Source organism: Theobroma umbraticum, unplaced genomic scaffold, assembly GCF_002168275.2.
Source record: "Theobroma umbraticum cultivar Fairchild unplaced genomic scaffold, ASM216827v3 scaffold_44.0, whole genome shotgun sequence".
Lineage (NCBI taxonomy): Eukaryota > Viridiplantae > Streptophyta > Magnoliopsida > Malvales > Malvaceae > Theobroma > Theobroma umbraticum.
This window is the reverse complement of record NW_018397255.1, coordinates 10,711,971-10,729,645: the sequence shown is the minus strand read 5'-3', so window position 1 is coordinate 10,729,645 and position 17,675 is coordinate 10,711,971. Positions and strand designations below refer to the sequence as shown.

Sequence of the window (17,675 nt, the reverse complement as noted above, 5' to 3'; positions counted from 1 at the left end):
AGTCATTAGCATTATTCATTTAAATATAATGATGTAGTAAGTAAAATTTATTAGAATATTTATAATTGATCGACGTTGTACTTATATATATTAATGAATTATTATTTGTAAATCTTTTAAAAATCTTTCATATATTATTAATAAAATTATTCAAAATCTTTTAAACCCTTTTACAATTTTAAATAGCTAATAAGTTGAAATTCATTAACAATTCATAAAGTTATACATTTTTCAATACATTTAATATAAGAATTTCCCCGAATTCAAGAATTAATGTTGCATAAAATAAAAATTTTGTGCTGACTAGGGCTCAAAGGTTCTTTGTAAAGTTAATTAAGATATGATTTACAATAATATTTTTATATTAAATGTAGTAGTTGATAATTAAGGTCATAATTTTTATAACTAAAAAATAAAAGCTTTGGTTAACTATATACAAAGCGAGTGAGAGGGTACAAAGGTGTATAATATTTTGTTGATAAGAAATGAAAATATTTGTTTTCGCCAAAAAAAAAAAAGCGAGAGTGAAAATGGTTTTTCATTAAATAAAAAAGAAAGTAAAAATAATAATTATCCTTTAGTCAAAATATTTGACTTGGAATTACTAGTTCAAACTCGAAAACTTTTCACAATAATTTAGATACTATAAGTAGGAAGCGGGAACTTCTAGCTAAACCAGAGAAAGACAGTTTCTTTTCACTTTTCCTCTTTTTGCTGCTATAACTGCTGAGAGAATCTTATCTAATCCAATGTAAAAATTAAGTTAACTTAAGCTTAAAGACACAACGACGCTAAACTGAAGTAAAAGACGCATTGATGATATAAAGTAACCATGGTTAAAGGGACATAGGGTCCGGAAAACCCGGAAGACTAACCATAGTTTAAGTTTTCGAGTTAGGGTGGGGGTTGCTATAAAAGGAGAGAACGATGGCACAGCAGCCATTGCCAGCCTTCAAAAAGCTTACATATTTCATTTCTCTTACAGCCCAAGTTTCCTTTCTCTATGCTTCATTAATCCCATGCAAAAAAAATCGTGCTTATTTCTTGTTCTTGATACCTTTACAGCGCAAAGTTCACCATTTTTGTGTAAGTTTCTTTGCTAAAAAAAAGTTTGTTTATTTATTTATTTTGTGAAGCTTGCTCTTGTGTTCTTCCAGGGTCTTTAAAGAAATGTTGGTTTTTTATAATGAGCAAATGAAAAATGTTATGGGTAACTTTATGGGGCTTTTTTGATTGTGTATGAAAATGTTAGATCTCCTATTACCTTGGTGATGCATTTTTTGTTTTTTCAATTGGGGTGTGGTTTGTTGTTTATTTAATTGGTTTTTCCAAATTGGATTTGATATCATTTCCTTTCCCCTTTTGTGATAACGTTAATTTTCTATTTTGACCATGTTTATTACATCAAGGTTTGAGCATGGCTAGATCTTTAGAAGAGAAAAGCCTATGAAAGGTGTTCCATTTAGCATTGATCTTTGCAGGGATGTTAGATATAGAAAGTTTTGAGTGCTCTCAATTCACCTGTTGCTGGATTCTTCATTTGTAATCATATAAAGTAATTATTTGCCTTGGAAATAATCTTTCGATTCCGTTCAGTCTTTTACTTTATGGAATAGTGGAATCAAAATCTTTATTTAAAGCCTATTCTATCCTATCCTATGGGCTATAAGCTTACCCCAACCTCTCCACCAGATGTCCATCTTATCACCCTCTGGGCCATGTGGCCTGTAATAAGAAGCCATTTTTAACTCATCCTCATCAATGTTGTACTTGTTCTGTTTTATTCATTAAAAATATCAGAATTCTTTGGTGATTTTTCTCCTCTAATGTTCAGTAACATCGCTTTCCCAATTGAATACTGGTTCTCTTGCAGGTTTCCAGGGTTTGCACTCATCAGTCATCACTTGTCATCTGAAGGTTTTCCCCCTCTGCTTTTAAGGTAATTTTCAAAATCAATTATAATGATCTTACTTCTGTTTTTCATTGGTGTTTGTGTTGGTCACTGATTTGTTTATCTTTGAGGTTATCTGCATGTGAGTTTTGGAACTAAAAACTTTATGATCTGCTCTTCCTATGCATAATTTGATAAATTTTGCATTGTTCTATTCTTTGTATGGTATTCAAATGGCTGTTTGATGTTTTCCAGGTCATATATATCAACAAGAGAGTAGCATCGTTGCTTATCCTTAATTAGTTCCTTGGCAACTGATTAATATTATCTTCTTGCAACGACCTTTTCCCTTATATAATCATTTGTTCAGCTAAACTTAGCTTAATCTTGAATTTCTCAAATTGCAGATCCCTTTTCTGAATCCCTTATAAAGATTCGACCTTGGTACAAAAATGGGTCTCTCAAGTCTTCCAGCTCCATCAGAAGGAGTGCTATGTGTACTCTTGGTAAACACAGCTTTATCCATATCTATTGTTAAAGGCATAATCCGATCAATCCTTCACATTGTTGGTATCCATCTTTCGTCATCCTCATCAGCTTCAGACTCCGTTGAAAACCCCTCAGAATCATTTGACTTCCACCTTAGTACTTCTGATAGTTACATTGAGGAGTTCCGGAGTAGGACCCCGGCAATTCGGTTTGATGCTGTATGTAGCTGCAAGCTGCCTGAGCATGACTGTTCAGTTTGTCTGACTCAATTTGAGCCTGAATCAGAGATTAACCGTTTGTCCTGTGGCCATCTATTTCACAAGGTGTGCTTGGAAAAATGGTTGAAGTATTGGAACGTTACATGCCCTCTTTGCAGGACTCCCCTGCTGCCTGAAGAGGAGGCTTCTTGCTTTTGGTGAGAATTTTACGAGTGTGCAGAGATGAGTAAATTTCCTTGTACAGCGTGTTTAGTGTACAGGTATTTACATAAATGTTATCAGCCTTGGCTTAGAGTTAGGTGTGTGTTGTTACCCTCAAGTTTACCTTGATGTGGTGATGTGTTATTGGATATCAGAATTTAATGTGCATATTGTGAGGGTTTCTGATGTTATATGCATCTCACTTCAGTCTTTAGCTTCTATAGTTCATGGAGATTTTGTTTTCTTTTTTGCTTCGCTGTTTAGTGGAATGAGATAGATTGAACAGAAAACTAGGTTAGTGTAACTAAAATCTGCTGACAGGATGTGTTTTCGAATGATATGTTGATGTCCGGTTTCTAATGTTTTTATGGTATCTATCTGGCTTCTATCTCAGATCATGTTTCAACTTTCAAGTTTGTGTTAGGATTTATATCTTTTTGTCCCACTCTAATGCCTTTGAATACATTGAAATGATGCCATCATTTTATTTTACCTGCTACCATAGCTCTTCATTTTTTTACTCAAAAGTACCCAAGTCCTTTGTCCTATGCATATTGGAAACCTTGAAGTGGAAACCTGGACAAGGCATCAACCATTTTTCTGTAATGAACACGTAGAAGATAGAGTTATGTCACTTATTTACCAACATCCAACTTTCATGCCTAGGTCTGGGAAAGAGTTTGAAGATTTGTAGTCTACTACATTTGCCTGGGGTGTTCAACAAAACCACCAAGGTTTGGGTTTTTGGCCAAACAGCAACAAGATTTAATTTAATGAATGATGTTATATATTGGGAACTGAGATGATCCTGTTCCTTTTGCTAGCTCTTCTCAAAGGAGAATGACCATCTCAGCAGATTTCGAGTTTGGAATCAATCAAAAAGTTTGAATTGCATCATCTTCAAACAGGAGCAAATATCCCTTAGTTTACTAGTCTTAGTCCGCGAATATTCTCCAATATCATTTACAAAAACAACAGCCATGCACCTCTCCGCATGTAGTACAGAAGCTGAAGCATGGTTTTGTCTCTATATTCAACACGTAGATAGCTTATCAAGCATCTGTTTGTAACTTCCATGGTGACGACATGCAGTTTTGGGCATGGAGTCACGTTTTTGATTTTAATGGAAGAAAACATTTCAACTCATTCAAGCCAAGTTACGTCAAGGAGGTGCTAGACATATTGAGTTGATGACAAAAGGGCAAATCTCCCTGGGATTTTTAGCTTCACCACTGCACCCAGAGTTTTACAAGCTTTGACAGTACTTAAACCAAAGAGGACAGAGGCGGAAGGGGAATACAAAATTGATTTGTTAACTCGGAAGACACCACATATTGAATGTGTTCTTTATGTGGTCCTTGCTCTTTGATGATCACTCTATTTCTTTGCTTGGCGTCCAATTTCTTATCCATGGCTACTTGACTATTTCTTTTACTTTCTTCTAAAAAAAATAAAAAAAATATGTATACGCACACACATACACTTTAATCATTTTTAATTTTTAAAAAATATCTATCTTTATTTAAAGAGCGAAATTTAAATTTCTTTGTCAATAATATGTAAACTTGGTAATTAAATTGAAGAAACTATCAATCAATTCAAATTTCAAATATTTATAAATTATATATGTTTTTAATAATTTATATAAAAGTAAAGTTGAAAAAAGAATTTGATTGATGAAAATAATCATATTTATTATTATGATTTTAAATTTTTTTCATTATTAGTATTTATATTTATTTAATTTATAAATATATAAAAATTTTAATAACATCCAATGACTTTCATTAAAAAATATTTTTCTTAAATACAATAATATTAAATGATTTATAGATAAATATTATAAAAATTTAATTACGTATAATCGAAACAGTAATTATCTGTTGTATATTATTATTTTTCAATTATAATTTTTTTTTATTTATAAACAATTAACTTTACACAAATTAATTTTATATTTTTATGTAATTATTATTTACAAATAATTGAAAAACAAGTTCAGGTGACAATAAATATTAACAAAAAAAAGAAAAAACAAAAATCTTTAAAAAATTTGACAATATCATAGAGCACACGTGTGACAAATGTACAAACGTGTCATAGAAGGCGCCAAGACAAAAGGAAAAAATCGCCGCATTATCTGCCGTTGACGCAAGCGAAAAACCCCATTTATCCATTTATCCTCTAAACTCTCCAATCCTTTACGCTCCTGGCAGTGAACCTTCACTCTCTCTCTCAAATGACGAAACTGCCCGTACTATCTCCCAAAAGTTACCTACCTGGCCATGAGCTGCTTCACTGAGCTGCAGCACCCCACTTTCATGGCTATCGTAGAAGCTTGGCCTCGGCCTGGGGGTCTCTTCTCTCCTCGAACACCGTCTTGTTTGCTTCGCTCCTTTAAGTTCTTAACACCGTAAGTTCCGCTTTTCTCCAACTAGGTTTCCATTTTTCACAATGTTCATCGCTTTCTTTAAGGATTACGGATGAATGGGTTTTTTATAAAGTTGTAAAAGGCGGGAGCTTTTATTCAATTACTATGGTTCTTTTGATTTTCTTTAGTGTTTAAATAGTGTTTAATTCAGAAAGTCATTTCTTGCATTGATTCGATAGCCGTCTTAACGGTTTGGTTTTATTATTGAATTAAAACTTTAAATGGGGTTATTTTTTTCTTTTTATATATATAATTGGGGGAAGGGGGACCTGCTTTTTAGGCAGGGGATCATGGACCAATCAATGAGTCAAATGCTTGGATGCTTAAATGGGGTTAGTTGGGTGGGAGTAGTATGCACTAACAGGACCTTTAGCATTCCTTTGTTATGGAAGTTTTTGAATGGATAATTTGCATTTCATGCTAAATGCAACTATAAGGACAAGACCTTGTCGAGGAAAGAATTGTTTTTACTTGTTGTTACGCACATTCTGTTGGTTATCACTGTATTATCAACCTCTATTTGGCAATGATGTTTTAACGTAATTCCAAAGCCAATCAAGTTGTATTTTGCAATAGTAATGATGCTTTGATAAACATGTTTATCAATCTTCTTGGCTGTGACCTATAATTGAAATTTTCAGACACATTCATAAGGGAAAACAGCACCTAATGAACTCAAGCTGTGAAAATCATGTTTGTGCTTTTTGTTGAATTATACTTTTTTAACTTCTGGAGTCTGTTTGGTTAACTGGGAAATCTACTTGTTCAGAAAGCAAACATAAAAATTGGATCGAAATGATGTTTGTATTTAAAATTCTCATCACCTTTGCTTCCACTCTCTCTGTCCAAACCAGTATTGATTGTACTGTTGAAGCAGGTTTACAGACCATCACATTGCCCTTGGGAGTGTGTTCAGATTTACACTTTGTGCCGGAAATCATAATTCTCTGACAAGATCCCCAATAATGTCCATGAAGAAAGGTAAATGACTGTCCTATTTTGCAATTTTTTATTGACTTATACCATAAGTTGCCTTTATCATGCTGTAGATGTGATAAGATTTCTTAATCTGACGGAAAACACTTACTGTTGTTATATTTATACACGACCAAATATATTTTTTAGAATTTTCTAGTTGCAGAGTATGGCATCTTGGTCTACCATCTGACGGGTAACAATGGGAATGACAGAAATATAGACTTTTTATGTTGTTCCTAGAAATATAAACCCTTTGAAGATTATTACAATTGCTCAAAAATGTATCCTTTAAATTAATAGGAAAAGCCGTCCACTAGCTTTCAGATTTCTCTTTTCTAACTTCATTTGTAAAGCTGACATGTTTATCTTTATAGCATCCACATCTCATGTAACCCTTTCAGGAAATACTTTCCTATAGTTCAGAATGGCTGATGAACTGGACTAAATTTCTCAGGCCTTTCGACTGCCACTTTTGAAGGACTATGTGAGGTAGTTTGGACTGTAGAAGCAGATCTGGCAGAAGGTCAACTTCTCTACATTAGTGGGGAATCTGTTGCCTTAGGCTGCTGGGAACCAGAGATGGCAATCCTTATGTCTCCTACTGTACATGCTAACATATGGAGGGCTGAAGTGAAGGTAGTGTCATCCAACTCTGATAAGTGGCAAGATTTTTCTGTTGACAAACTTTGAAATGTAAAACAATATCAAAATTGCAGCAAATAAATCTATATCTATGGTTTGTATTTAACGACATGTCAAATAGTAGTCATTCTATCCAAAATTTGTCTTCTTTGCACTTCTTGCATATGAGATTATACATTTTGGATAGAAGGATTACTGAGACTAGTTAATTCTTTCTTGGTTCACTTCACCAAGGCAGAGTTTCGGAGAAGGTCCATCAGAAGACAAATTCTTTATTATCAAGTTAGTCTAAAGTCTCGAGGATGCCTTTCTGTACATAAGCCTCCTTTTTATTCACTTCCCTCCTAGGAGATAATGAAATTTATTCTGAGAAATAATAATGAATAACAATATCCTTTAGCTGTCTCTATTGTTTAGAAAGGAATTTTAATCTGTAGGGTCTTTCTTTTAATTAAAAAAAGTAGCTGGATAATAATTGTTACCAATTCATGCAAAAATTAACCTGACCATTTACCTAACCTATATTTACTGCATATTCCACCTAATTACCTTTTTATATTTGGCAGATAACATGTGGTGTAAGTTTCAAGTATAATTATTTTATAAAAGGAGAAATGCAGCCTTTATCTGACATCACTTGGAGACCTGGACCACAATTTTCTTTGTCAGTTCCTCCATGTAAGAAGCAAGAAAGAAGGATTATGGTGAGAGATTCATGGATGAGGTCTAGAACTGAATGCTGTCCACCTCATGTATGGGGGTCATGGATTGATGAAACTGATATTCCTATAAAACCTTCAGTCTCAGTTCAAGTTGAAGGTAATATCTCTATTATGGGACTTTTTATATGCAGCTTACTTCTTTAAAATGTTTCTGAACACTCAAATGCTTCCAGTGCTTTGACAGATGAAGAGATTATGAAACACCTCAAAAGTGATCCAAACGAGTCAGAGCCATTCTTGAATGACCTTACAGTCAGGGATGAAATAGAACCAAGTGATGTGGTTGCAATTAGTGATTCAGAGGAGGGATTATATTCTTATACACTTCTTTCTGAAAGAGACCAGCCTGTCGAGGAACCTTGGTTTTTACATTCACCTCCATTCTTTTTCACATATGGGGATGATATGGAGGCTGATGTGTTAAAATACAGCAGCAGTGTCAAAGATGAGATTATAAGGTTGGAAGCAAATAATCAGCAATACCAAATTACAGAAAAATTCTTGCCCGAAGAAAGCAGTCCTATAATTTCCAAGAAGGACTCTGTATCTACTGTTATATTGATTAACTCTTCAATATGTACCATGCAAAGGATTGCTGTACTGGAAGATAGTAAATTGGTTGAGTTGCTACTTGAACCAGTTAAAAGCCATGTGCAATGCGATAGTGTATATTTAGGAGTAGTTACAAATCTTGTTCCCCATATGGGTGGTGCATTTGTAAATATCGGAAGCTCTAGACATTCTCTTATGGACATAAAGCACAACAGGGGACCATTCATATTCCCTCCATTTCGTCGGATGACAAAGAAACGAGTCAAAGGTTTAGTTTCTGAAGCCCCTAGTCAGCATTTAGCTACTAATAATATTGAACCTCCCCAAGAAGATGTTTTCATTGAAGATGCAACAGAAGATGACTCTGAGGATGAGGAGGTGCAATTTGTGCATAATGACTATGAGGATAATGATGTTGATGACGATTTTGATGTTTCAGAAGTCATTAACGAGAGTGTTACTGGTAGTGTAGTTGACTATGCTGAAGCGGATGCTGATTTTGAGGGCTTGTTAGATGGAGAGCATCACCTAGTAGAAGGAAGTCTTCTTGGTTCCTCTTCTTTAGGAATATCTAATGGCTCTACAGTATCACATTTCCAATATGTAAAGGATGCTGATGAAAACAAGTGGGACCTTGTCCGAAAGGGAACCAAAATAATTGTGCAAGTTGTCAAAGAAGGATTGGGTACAAAAGGTCCCACATTGACTGCTTATCCAAAATTAAGAAGCAGATTCTGGGTATTTTCCCTTTTACCTTATTTCCCCTCCTTTAATCCCCTCTCTGCTCTTTCTTTAATCATGGTCCATTAAGTTGCTTGTTTTTATGAACTATTTCTCCTGGGTTGCAGATATTACTCACTTGCTGTGACAGAATTGGAGTCTCAAAAAAGGTCACTGGTGTTGAGCGTACGCGTCTGAAAGTCATAGCAAAAACTTTGCAGCCTCAGGGCTTTGGTCTAACTGTAAGGACTGTTGCTGCTGGCCATTCTTTGGAGGAGCTGCAGAAGGACTTGGAAGGTTTGCTTTCAACTTGGAAAAATATAGTAGAACATGCTAAATCTGCAGCTCTTGCTGCAGATGAAGGTGTAGAAGGAGCAACACCTGTTTTGCTGCATAGAGCAATGGGTCAAACACTCTCAGTTGTCCAGGATTACTTTAATGATAAGGCAAGTCTCTATCATTTATTTTGTCTCCCATCTTCGATTCACCTATACCTTTTCAATGCTTTATTTTACATCATAAGCTTACATCATAGTCGCTCATTCCCTAATATCACTTCTTTTTTTATCTACCTTCAGGTTAACAAAATGGTAGTTGATTCGCCAAGAACATATCATGAGGTATTGCATTATTGGGACTGAAAGGCAATGATTGCATCTCTTTCTGCATGCAGGCACGCATGTGCATTTTTGTTTCCATTGATGGTGTATGCTCACTTTTGTGTTTTCTATTTAATGAAATTTTAACTCATAGTTAAATCTGAATTGGTTTTACTTATAAAGCAAAAATTGGCTTATATCTTTTTACCCAGAATTTCTGATTTTACTTTATTAGTTCTATTCATACATCTCACTCTCTTTTTATTAATTATTGCTATGAAGTAGGAAGATCTCAACTTCTCTTTTTGGTGTCAGGTTACCAACTATCTTCAGGATATAGCTCCTGATCTTTGTGATCAAGTAGAGTTACATGATAAAGGAATTCCCCTTTTTGATGAATTCAATGTTGAGGAAGAGATCAACAATATCCTTAGCAAAAGGTGAGGATCACTTTGTTCTGCAAATGCTTTTAATTTTTGGCATTATTTGTAGCTGAGAGGATGGGATCTTGAGCTATTTGTTAATTCTTATAATATCTCCAGATAGATTTTATTCCTTATAATCAGCTGATCTGGCTTTCCTGGGTTAAAGTTTTAAAAATTAGCAGCATTTGGGAGTTAACTAGATAAAGTTTCAAACACCAGAACCATGACAAGAGGCTTAAGAGATGGTTGTCATTCTATCTTTTGGGTCTGGAAGAGGGGATTTTAGCTATCTTTAAAGCCCGTACCTGAATTGGGGTGCACAGACCCAAAAACTGACAGTCAAATATCAGTTCCCTTAGTTGGTGTCAGACTTTTGCAGGCTTCTCTTGGACTGTTTGGTCCATTTCTTGAACTTAAATGTTCAAGAACAAGCTATGATTTCAGAAATGATATGAAAAAGTATATAAATGAATAAGGTGAATAGTCGTAGTCCATTCCTATCAAATGAGCCAAACTGATCATTGCTGTTTTAGAATTAAGTGGGGTGACAAATATTTTTCCTCAAATTCTTAATTATTAATGTAAGGTTGACTCTGTGTTATTGGGCAAAATTTTTGTACCTTTTTGTTTCCTGTCTGATGTCAACTACAACTCTTGCAACAGGGTTCCCCTCCCTAATGGAGGTTCCCTGGTGATTGAACAAACAGAGGCCTTAGTCTCTATTGATGTGAATGGAGGACATGGGATGTTTGGTCATGGAACATCACAGGAAAAAGCTACTTTAGATGTCAACCTTGCAGCTGCAAAACAAGTATGACACTGTTTTTCTTCTTTTTTAACTTTGTATGCACATGCCATAATCGGTGTATAATAAGTTGGGGTCTGTCAATCCCAGAGAGGAAATATGCCACTAGATCATGGATCCTAAATTTTTTCTTTACTTTGATCAAAATATAATTAGTTTCTGTTACTCAGTTTCTTTCTACTCCATCTATAACTATTTTTTATTGCATCTGAGATGGGTAATCATTTTTTCTTTTAGTGGCTGGCGGTTGCAGCTCTAAACTGGAGCCTTGTGTATGCCAATAATTAATCTGCCTGATATAAACATTTATATTAAGATGTGAAAAGTTGGACTCTTGTTCCCTTTGATATGAACACAATCATGCTAATTAACATTCAAATTAAGAAGTTTTGCGTTCAGTATGTGTTAGAGGGAGGAGGTAAAAGGGAACGGTATAGGTGTGAATATCTTTAACTAAGTACTTCATTTATGTGCATAATTAATCTTACTTGCAGTCTCTTGTTCTTTTCATATATTGTTTTCAATAAATTATCTGACCATGCTTACCATTACACTGAAGGATTTATTACTTATTAAATGATATTACTTTTCAGATTGCTAGGGAGTTACGGCTTAGGGATATTGGTGGCATTATTGTAGTTGATTTCATTGATATGGAAGATGACTGTGAGTATCTAAAACTACTCAATCACACCTTTGAAATGCTATATATTTTGCTTAAACCATCACACATATATTTCAGTTTGTATGAATATTTTCTATCCATCTCATTAGTGGAACTGCTCCAGTGCACCTTGATGATGCTAGACAACATACTGTCTCTCACCCACTTCTTTTTCCTATTGTCTCTAGTAGAACTACTCGAGTGCACCTTGTAAATGCTATATGCTTGAACTAGTAAAACAAGTTGTGTTCTAACTTCTAAGGAGTAAGGAAATATCTCACTGATCTTTACTTGGCTCTCTTAACTTTCAGCAAATAAGAGACTAGTATATGAAGAAGTTAAGAAAGCAGTTGAGAGAGACCGATCAATGGTGAAAGTCTCTGAATTATCGAAACATGGACTCATGGAAATAACAAGAAAGAGGGTATGCTGGTTCCTGAATATTTTCTTTGTTTAAGTTTTGGAGAACTTTCACAGGGTAACAATGGATGATGCAATCTAATCTAGTTCCCAATATATATCTAAGTTCGAACTTATGATAAAACCATATTTTCAGATTACAATATTTGCTTTTCAATTTTTCAAGTGAATTACTTCTTTTAACTTACAACCGGTGGTAATCTTGAATAGGTTCGGCCTAGCGTGACATTTATGATTAGCGAACCATGCACTTGTTGTCATGGTACTGGGAGGGTGGAAGCTTTAGAGACCTCCTTCTCAAAAATTGAACAAGAAATTTGTAGATCACTTGTAAGTTATATATATTTTCAAAACATTACTGACTTTGTCAAATGGCAGGATAAGAGTTGGATGAAGTTTTGCTCTAATTAATGATTATAAAAAGAAGATGATCTGTTGATACTTTTTTTCTTTTTTGGCATCAGGCTGTGATGAAACAGAAGGCTGACCCTGAAAATCCAAAATCTTGGCCAAGATTTGTACTGAGGGTTGACCAGCACATGTGCAATTACTTAACTTCCGGGAAAAGGACAAGACTTGCAATCTTGAGCAGTTCCCTGAAGGTTTGGATTCTTTTGAAGGTACACCATGTTCGTTGAGTTATATTCTTGTTTCATTTCTGTAGTGTTAAAACAATTTAGTATAATATAAATACCACAATTCCATTTTATTGCCCTTTGACTTAGCATTCAAATATTCACTTGCTGTTTGCTGGGTGCTTAGCATTATTTGCCTATAAAACTGTGTTCATCTTCTCATCATCCCTCAATTTCCCTGAACATTCTTGAAATCTATTTTGGTCAATTTCCTTGAACATTCTGGAAATCTATTTTGGCTGTAATATATCCAGTTCTGGATCATGCTTCATTTGAACAATTTATCCATCTTCAACCTTGACATCCTTGATCACTAATATCATTTGTGCTTCTGCAAAAGTTGGCTGAAAACAATGTTATTTTTGTATGTCGACATTGCCTCAAACTAGAATTGTCAGGAGGATAGTTTATATTCTACACTGGTATGTTTTCACTGATCACCAGAATTTTAATCCCACAGGTTGCTAGAGGTTTCACCCGTGGAGCATTTGAATTGAAACCATTTACAGATGAGAAAGCAGACAAAAATCAGCATCAAGTTGCAATTTCAATGTTACGATCTGCAGAAGCTGGAACTGGCAAATCTGGCAAGAAACTGACTCTGGTTCCAGTTAAAAGGGCTAAGGCTAATAGGAAATAATAAAGAGATTTTGGTATTCTACATGATGGGGCTTCTTCCTCTGGGTCGTACATTCAGAAGAGCAGGATCAGGGTAACAAAGAGGGTACCAGGAGGAAGAGGTGGTTTAGTAACAAAGTTGTTTCCAGGTCTGCCTTCTAGCTTTTAGTACGGTGCGAGTCAAGCCAGGATAGCACTACTACATTCTTTTGCTTTTTGAATTGTTTGGTTCATATTGATTGGCAAGCCAATTTTGATTCTGAGAACATCTATCTTCACAGCAATGTTCAATGGTTCCAATTTTCACCCTCACTCTACCCCTATATATCATTTGCTGAAGCTAAAAGTTGGTTTAAAAAATTTAGAAAGCTCAAAATGAGTTTAGAGTTTTCCACAAAATCAACCGTTTTGGAAGGGGAGGGGGGGCAGCATAGAGCATGTGCATCCAATCAAAATCTTGGGGGTGTCTGTCTGCAAGGCAGCGTCTTCATCTTGCTTGAGATGAACACTCTACTAAGTGCCATCACCCTAGGTTGTAGCCAGTACCAAGTTCTCTACTTTTGTCATTCAACATTGAGGCTATGCTTCGTGCATTGGCATTGCCACGCGACGCAAGAAAAGAAAATAGGATGATCAAATTTTATTTGAGCAAAAAATTTATCTCAAAGGGTTATTAAAGGAAAGTTTGTCTTTAAAGTGGCACATGTATTACGCCCTCGTAAACTTTTGAACATGAAGCTGTGGTATCATTGCATGCTGGGTTAAAGAATATAATAAAACATCAGAACTGAGCTCCGAGATCTGCAGCTCCTAGTCACTCCAACGCCATTACATCTACTACATTGATTAACAGTTTACCTTGTGCAGATATGATGATGACAACCTTAAGATTCAGGAAATGGCATATTTCAGCATTCTTTCCATAGAAATTAGCAAAGTGCAAATGATATCTTCCTTTCAGTCTTTATCACAGAGCTCTTCTTTAGATTTTACATCTTTTAGATTACTCTAGGCTAAATGGACAAAAGCATAATATCTGCAGAGCAAGGTTTAGTGTCCCTTAAAAAGCAAGGACCTATTTAAAAAGGCAATTGACCAAAATGTAAATTCCATCACAAGACTATATCATGGCACAGGGTAGATGAACGCGGTTAACAAAGAAAGTTGAACTAGTCTAGAACCTCATATGATGCCAAGTCATGAAACATTGATAACATTGATAATCAATATTCTACAAGTACAAAATTCACGAAATGCCACTTAATGACAAAACTAGTAAATAAGGCATACAGTTTATTAAAGGTAACAAAGACAATAGCTAAAAATACCCAAATGTCACAGCGAAGTCTCCAACCTCATGTATAGGGGATTAACTGGCTGCCCTATTGCAGGTGTTAACACCATCTTTGCAATCGTTAGTCAGATCATTGAAAGTCTCAATCTGCTTCTTCCCTCTCAAGAAAACTTCTGTATCAACAGAGACCCTCATGTACCCATCAAATTCAACTGGAACTCCATTGTTAAGCTTCGTTGTCTCTGAATACCACTCACTGTTCTCATCCCAAAGATCCTTATAGTCATTAAGAAAATGAGTGGAATATTTGTCTTTCAAAGGTTCAAAGAAGGATGTATCAGGTTCATTGGTTGCAATATACACATTCCTCCCACCTTCAATCTTATCGTGCAAGGTTGAGATAAGTGCATCAGGTGAGGTATCTTGCGCGAGATTAGGCCACAGATCCCTGTTCCTCACCTTCTCCCCTCTTACAATGTGAACAGAATCATAATCCCAGTTCAACCTTGATGCAATAGCTGACACTATATCCATCAACCTTCTTGATTTCCATACCAGATGCCATGGCCTTTGAACAACAGATTCTGTCTCTCCTTCACAAACCCTGTACCAGTAATTATCTGGCTCCACAGATCCAAACTTTCTCATAATCAAAGAATCCTTCACCTCAGAAAGCTTCATTGGAGTCACCCTAAAATCTTCAACAAGATGAAGAACCAACCCATCTTTCTTTTGCCATTTATTCCAATCTTGCCAAAACTGCTCCTGATCCAACACGGATGCTGCCTCCTTCAGATGCTCAAAATCAAAGTAAAACCTAAAGTCTTTCCCTTCCTCATCCTGATTTGACGAAGTGTAAATTGAAGACAAACAAAGGGTCAAATCCATAACCAGAGTTCGATTCAAATACTGCGCCTCACCCAATGCACATAAGAAACTCCACAAATAATGGTTCATGCTCTTGCACCTATCTCCGCCACCCACATAAATCAAGTACTTCCCATGGCTAAATGCATTCTCAGACTCAACCACCGGAAGTGAATCATTCACTGTTTCCCCAACAACAGGCAAAGACACCGCAGCTTGGTCCTGCCTACCAGTCGTCTTCTCAAATCCAGGCTTTTGATTCTTATTTTTCTTCTTCCTTGCATTCACACCTGAATGATAATCTCCAATGCTCACCACACTAAGCGTACAATTCTCCGATCTATTAATCACAAACCGCCTATAATCCTTATAAAAAGCAGCTGTCTTCCCTTCCTTAGGCCTAAAGCGCCATGCCATATCGCAAGTATTCTCCTCGGGACCAGAAGCCGGCTTCCCAAACCGATAAAAATGTATATCCTTAAATTGCTCGATTGCCACTTTCATCATCAAATGGAACACTTCCGGGTCCTTACAATCAAGTGGTCCTTTCAAATCACCTTCACATCCAGATGAACTAGTTTCATCTGTAGTCGCCTCTTTGATTTCTACTACATCTGTGACATTGATAAAAGTGGCAAATGCAGTCTGGTTGGAGGCCATAAAGTCCTCTCCCGTTCTAACAACCGTGTTATCAGATTGAAATGTGGCATTAGATGTGGAAGTGAGGAAAGTTGTGATCTTTGTAGAAGGGTGGAAAAGAGGGTCCTCCGGCTCATAAGTAGCAGCTATAATAGTGAAAACTAGGACACCTACTACAAATAGAGTGAAACAAAGATTGCCAATCATATGTAAAGCATTTTGTCCTAGATTCTCTGGCCTAAAGCTTCCAGTCCTAGACAACCCAGAACGACCCAACATATTTTTAGGAACTAAATCTACTTGTTAAGACCAAAACAAAAGTTACCAGATTACTAAAATGCAAGAATTCAGTAAAAAGATTAAGGCTTTACAGATCTGGGTTCACAGATCTTGAAGCCAAAAATGTGGCAAATAATTGAAAATTTTGACTTACCTTTTTGAAGATGAAGCTGAAGCACAGGGAAAAACAGTGAAGAAGTTGAAAACCCAATGTTCCTCTCTCTCTCTCTCTCTCTATAGCTAGAGTGGATGCCAGAGAGAGTGTGAGCTGGGCCTTACTAAGATTTTCTCTCAATCTCTGAGACCTTATTTCCTTTCTCTTTTCCTTTTAATTTTTAATTTTCTATTTTTTGATTCATTAAACTACAAGGAGATGTGATAGCGTGAACCGAATGCGCAATGCGCACATTCCTTCTGATTATTACACGTGGAATTTTGGCTGACGTGGACGGTAAGATCAGTGGGTGCGCGTGATGTTGCTTGTTCATTTGTTTTGTTGTGAAAGGACTGCTTTTGCATTTACGGCGTGAGGGACAAACACACCGACAGAGTCAAACACGTCCTAATTTTTGGTCAACATTTACTCTTAAAACTTAAACTTAAATGCCCTCATTAAGAAGTAAAATTAGTTATCATGATTTTTTTCAAAAATAAAAATATTTTAACATAATATTATTAATAATTTCTTTTTTTTTTAACATTGCTTAACTTGACTCATGATTTTAATAAGATAAAATTAAAGTGTAGTTTTCAAAATCAGAGTAAATTTAAATTACACTTTAAAATTGTTAACTCAAGATTGAAAAGTTAAAGTTAAAAAAATTTATTTTAAATTAAATAAATTTATATGATTAATAATTAAGAATAAAAATGTCATGTAACCATATTATTATACTACATCAGCATTTCACATTAACTTAAAATAATTAGTTAAGTATTAATTACAGAAACTTATTTGATTGACTTAGAATAATTAATTAACCATTAATTATAGAGACGTATTTGATTAAAAATAAAAATATAAAAATTTGATTAAAAGTGATAAAAAATAATTTAAGGACTTTTTTAAGGTGTTATGCTTATAATAAAGCATTAACATACAAAAAATAATTATTACATTTAAAAAGAAACCAAACAAACCAACAATAAGATCGACAATACTCATATTGAGACTTTGAATTTAAAATTTAGAAATATCAACATATTTTTTTTTCATTGAGATTAAATTATAAATTAAGCATTTTAATAATGAAAAAAATCTAAATTAATAGTAGTACTAAGTAATTTGATAAAAGAATTTATTTTTTTTATTTTTCGAATCAATATATTACTTTATAAGTTAATTGGATACTCAAAAATAGTTTATAACTTAATTCTGAAATCTTTTATCCACGGCATATTTTTTTTATAATTATTGTACTATAATTAGTTATTTATAAGATTTATAAGTGGTGAATTTCTATATAATTTTTTGTTAGGATTGAATAATTATAAGATTGTAGGAAGAAAATTTGCAATATTTTCCCTGGTACCAAACATAACTCAAGTTGGACTGTCATTTGTCAATTAACATTGGTTACTCGAGA

At 34.8% G+C, this 17,675-nt stretch overlaps 3 protein-coding genes across 3 annotated transcripts; 2 read left to right on the top strand and 1 right to left on the bottom strand.

The window, feature by feature from the left end:
- The first annotated feature begins 947 nt into the window (after positions 1–947).
- Positions 948–3,172, top strand: XERICO (RING/U-box superfamily protein). Its single transcript, XM_021417936.2, has 3 exons — positions 948–1,086; positions 1,874–1,939; positions 2,299–3,172. The coding sequence occupies exon 3, from the start codon at positions 2,344–2,346 to the stop codon at positions 2,797–2,799; it is 456 nt and encodes a 151-aa protein (XP_021273611.1). The 5' UTR covers positions 948–1,086; positions 1,874–1,939; positions 2,299–2,343; the 3' UTR covers positions 2,800–3,172.
- Positions 3,173–4,962: 1,790 nt separating this feature from the next.
- RNEE/G (RNAse E/G-like protein) lies at positions 4,963–13,276 on the top strand. Its single transcript, XM_021419114.2, has 14 exons — positions 4,963–5,212; positions 6,108–6,211; positions 6,663–6,844; positions 7,417–7,669; positions 7,757–8,862; positions 8,973–9,290; positions 9,423–9,464; positions 9,759–9,883; positions 10,532–10,679; positions 11,267–11,339; positions 11,649–11,761; positions 11,968–12,087; positions 12,222–12,377; positions 12,853–13,276. Exons 1-14 carry the CDS (start codon positions 5,085–5,087, stop codon positions 13,030–13,032), a joined length of 3,048 nt encoding a protein of 1,015 aa, XP_021274789.1. The 5' UTR covers positions 4,963–5,084; the 3' UTR covers positions 13,033–13,276.
- A 921-nt stretch (positions 13,277–14,197) lies between these two features.
- LOC110409845 (uncharacterized) lies at positions 14,198–16,397 on the bottom strand. Its single transcript, XM_021419328.2, has one exon. It carries the CDS (start codon positions 16,087–16,089, stop codon positions 14,380–14,382), a length of 1,710 nt encoding a protein of 569 aa, XP_021275003.1. The 5' UTR covers positions 16,090–16,397; the 3' UTR covers positions 14,198–14,379.
- Between the last annotated feature and the right edge of the window lie 1,278 nt (positions 16,398–17,675).

What these genes read in the sequence shown, in the direction of transcription:
- XERICO (XM_021417936.2), top strand. Translation starts at nt 2,344, where the DNA reads ATGGGTCTCTCAAGTCTTCCAGCTCCATCAGAAGGAGTGCTATGTGTA.
- RNEE/G (XM_021419114.2), top strand. Translation starts at nt 5,085, where the DNA reads ATGAGCTGCTTCACTGAGCTGCAGCACCCCACTTTCATGGCTATCGTA. An exon ending in AATAATGTCCATGAAGAAAG is followed by an intron (nt 6,212 to 6,662) that starts GTAAATGACTGT and finishes TAAATTTCTCAG; the next exon opens with GCCTTTCGACTGCCACTTTT. An exon ending in AGGATTACTTTAATGATAAG is followed by an intron (nt 9,291 to 9,422) that starts GCAAGTCTCTAT and finishes ATCTACCTTCAG; the next exon opens with GTTAACAAAATGGTAGTTGA.
- LOC110409845 (XM_021419328.2), bottom strand. Translation starts at nt 16,089, where the DNA reads ATGTTGGGTCGTTCTGGGTTGTCTAGGACTGGAAGCTTTAGGCCAGAG.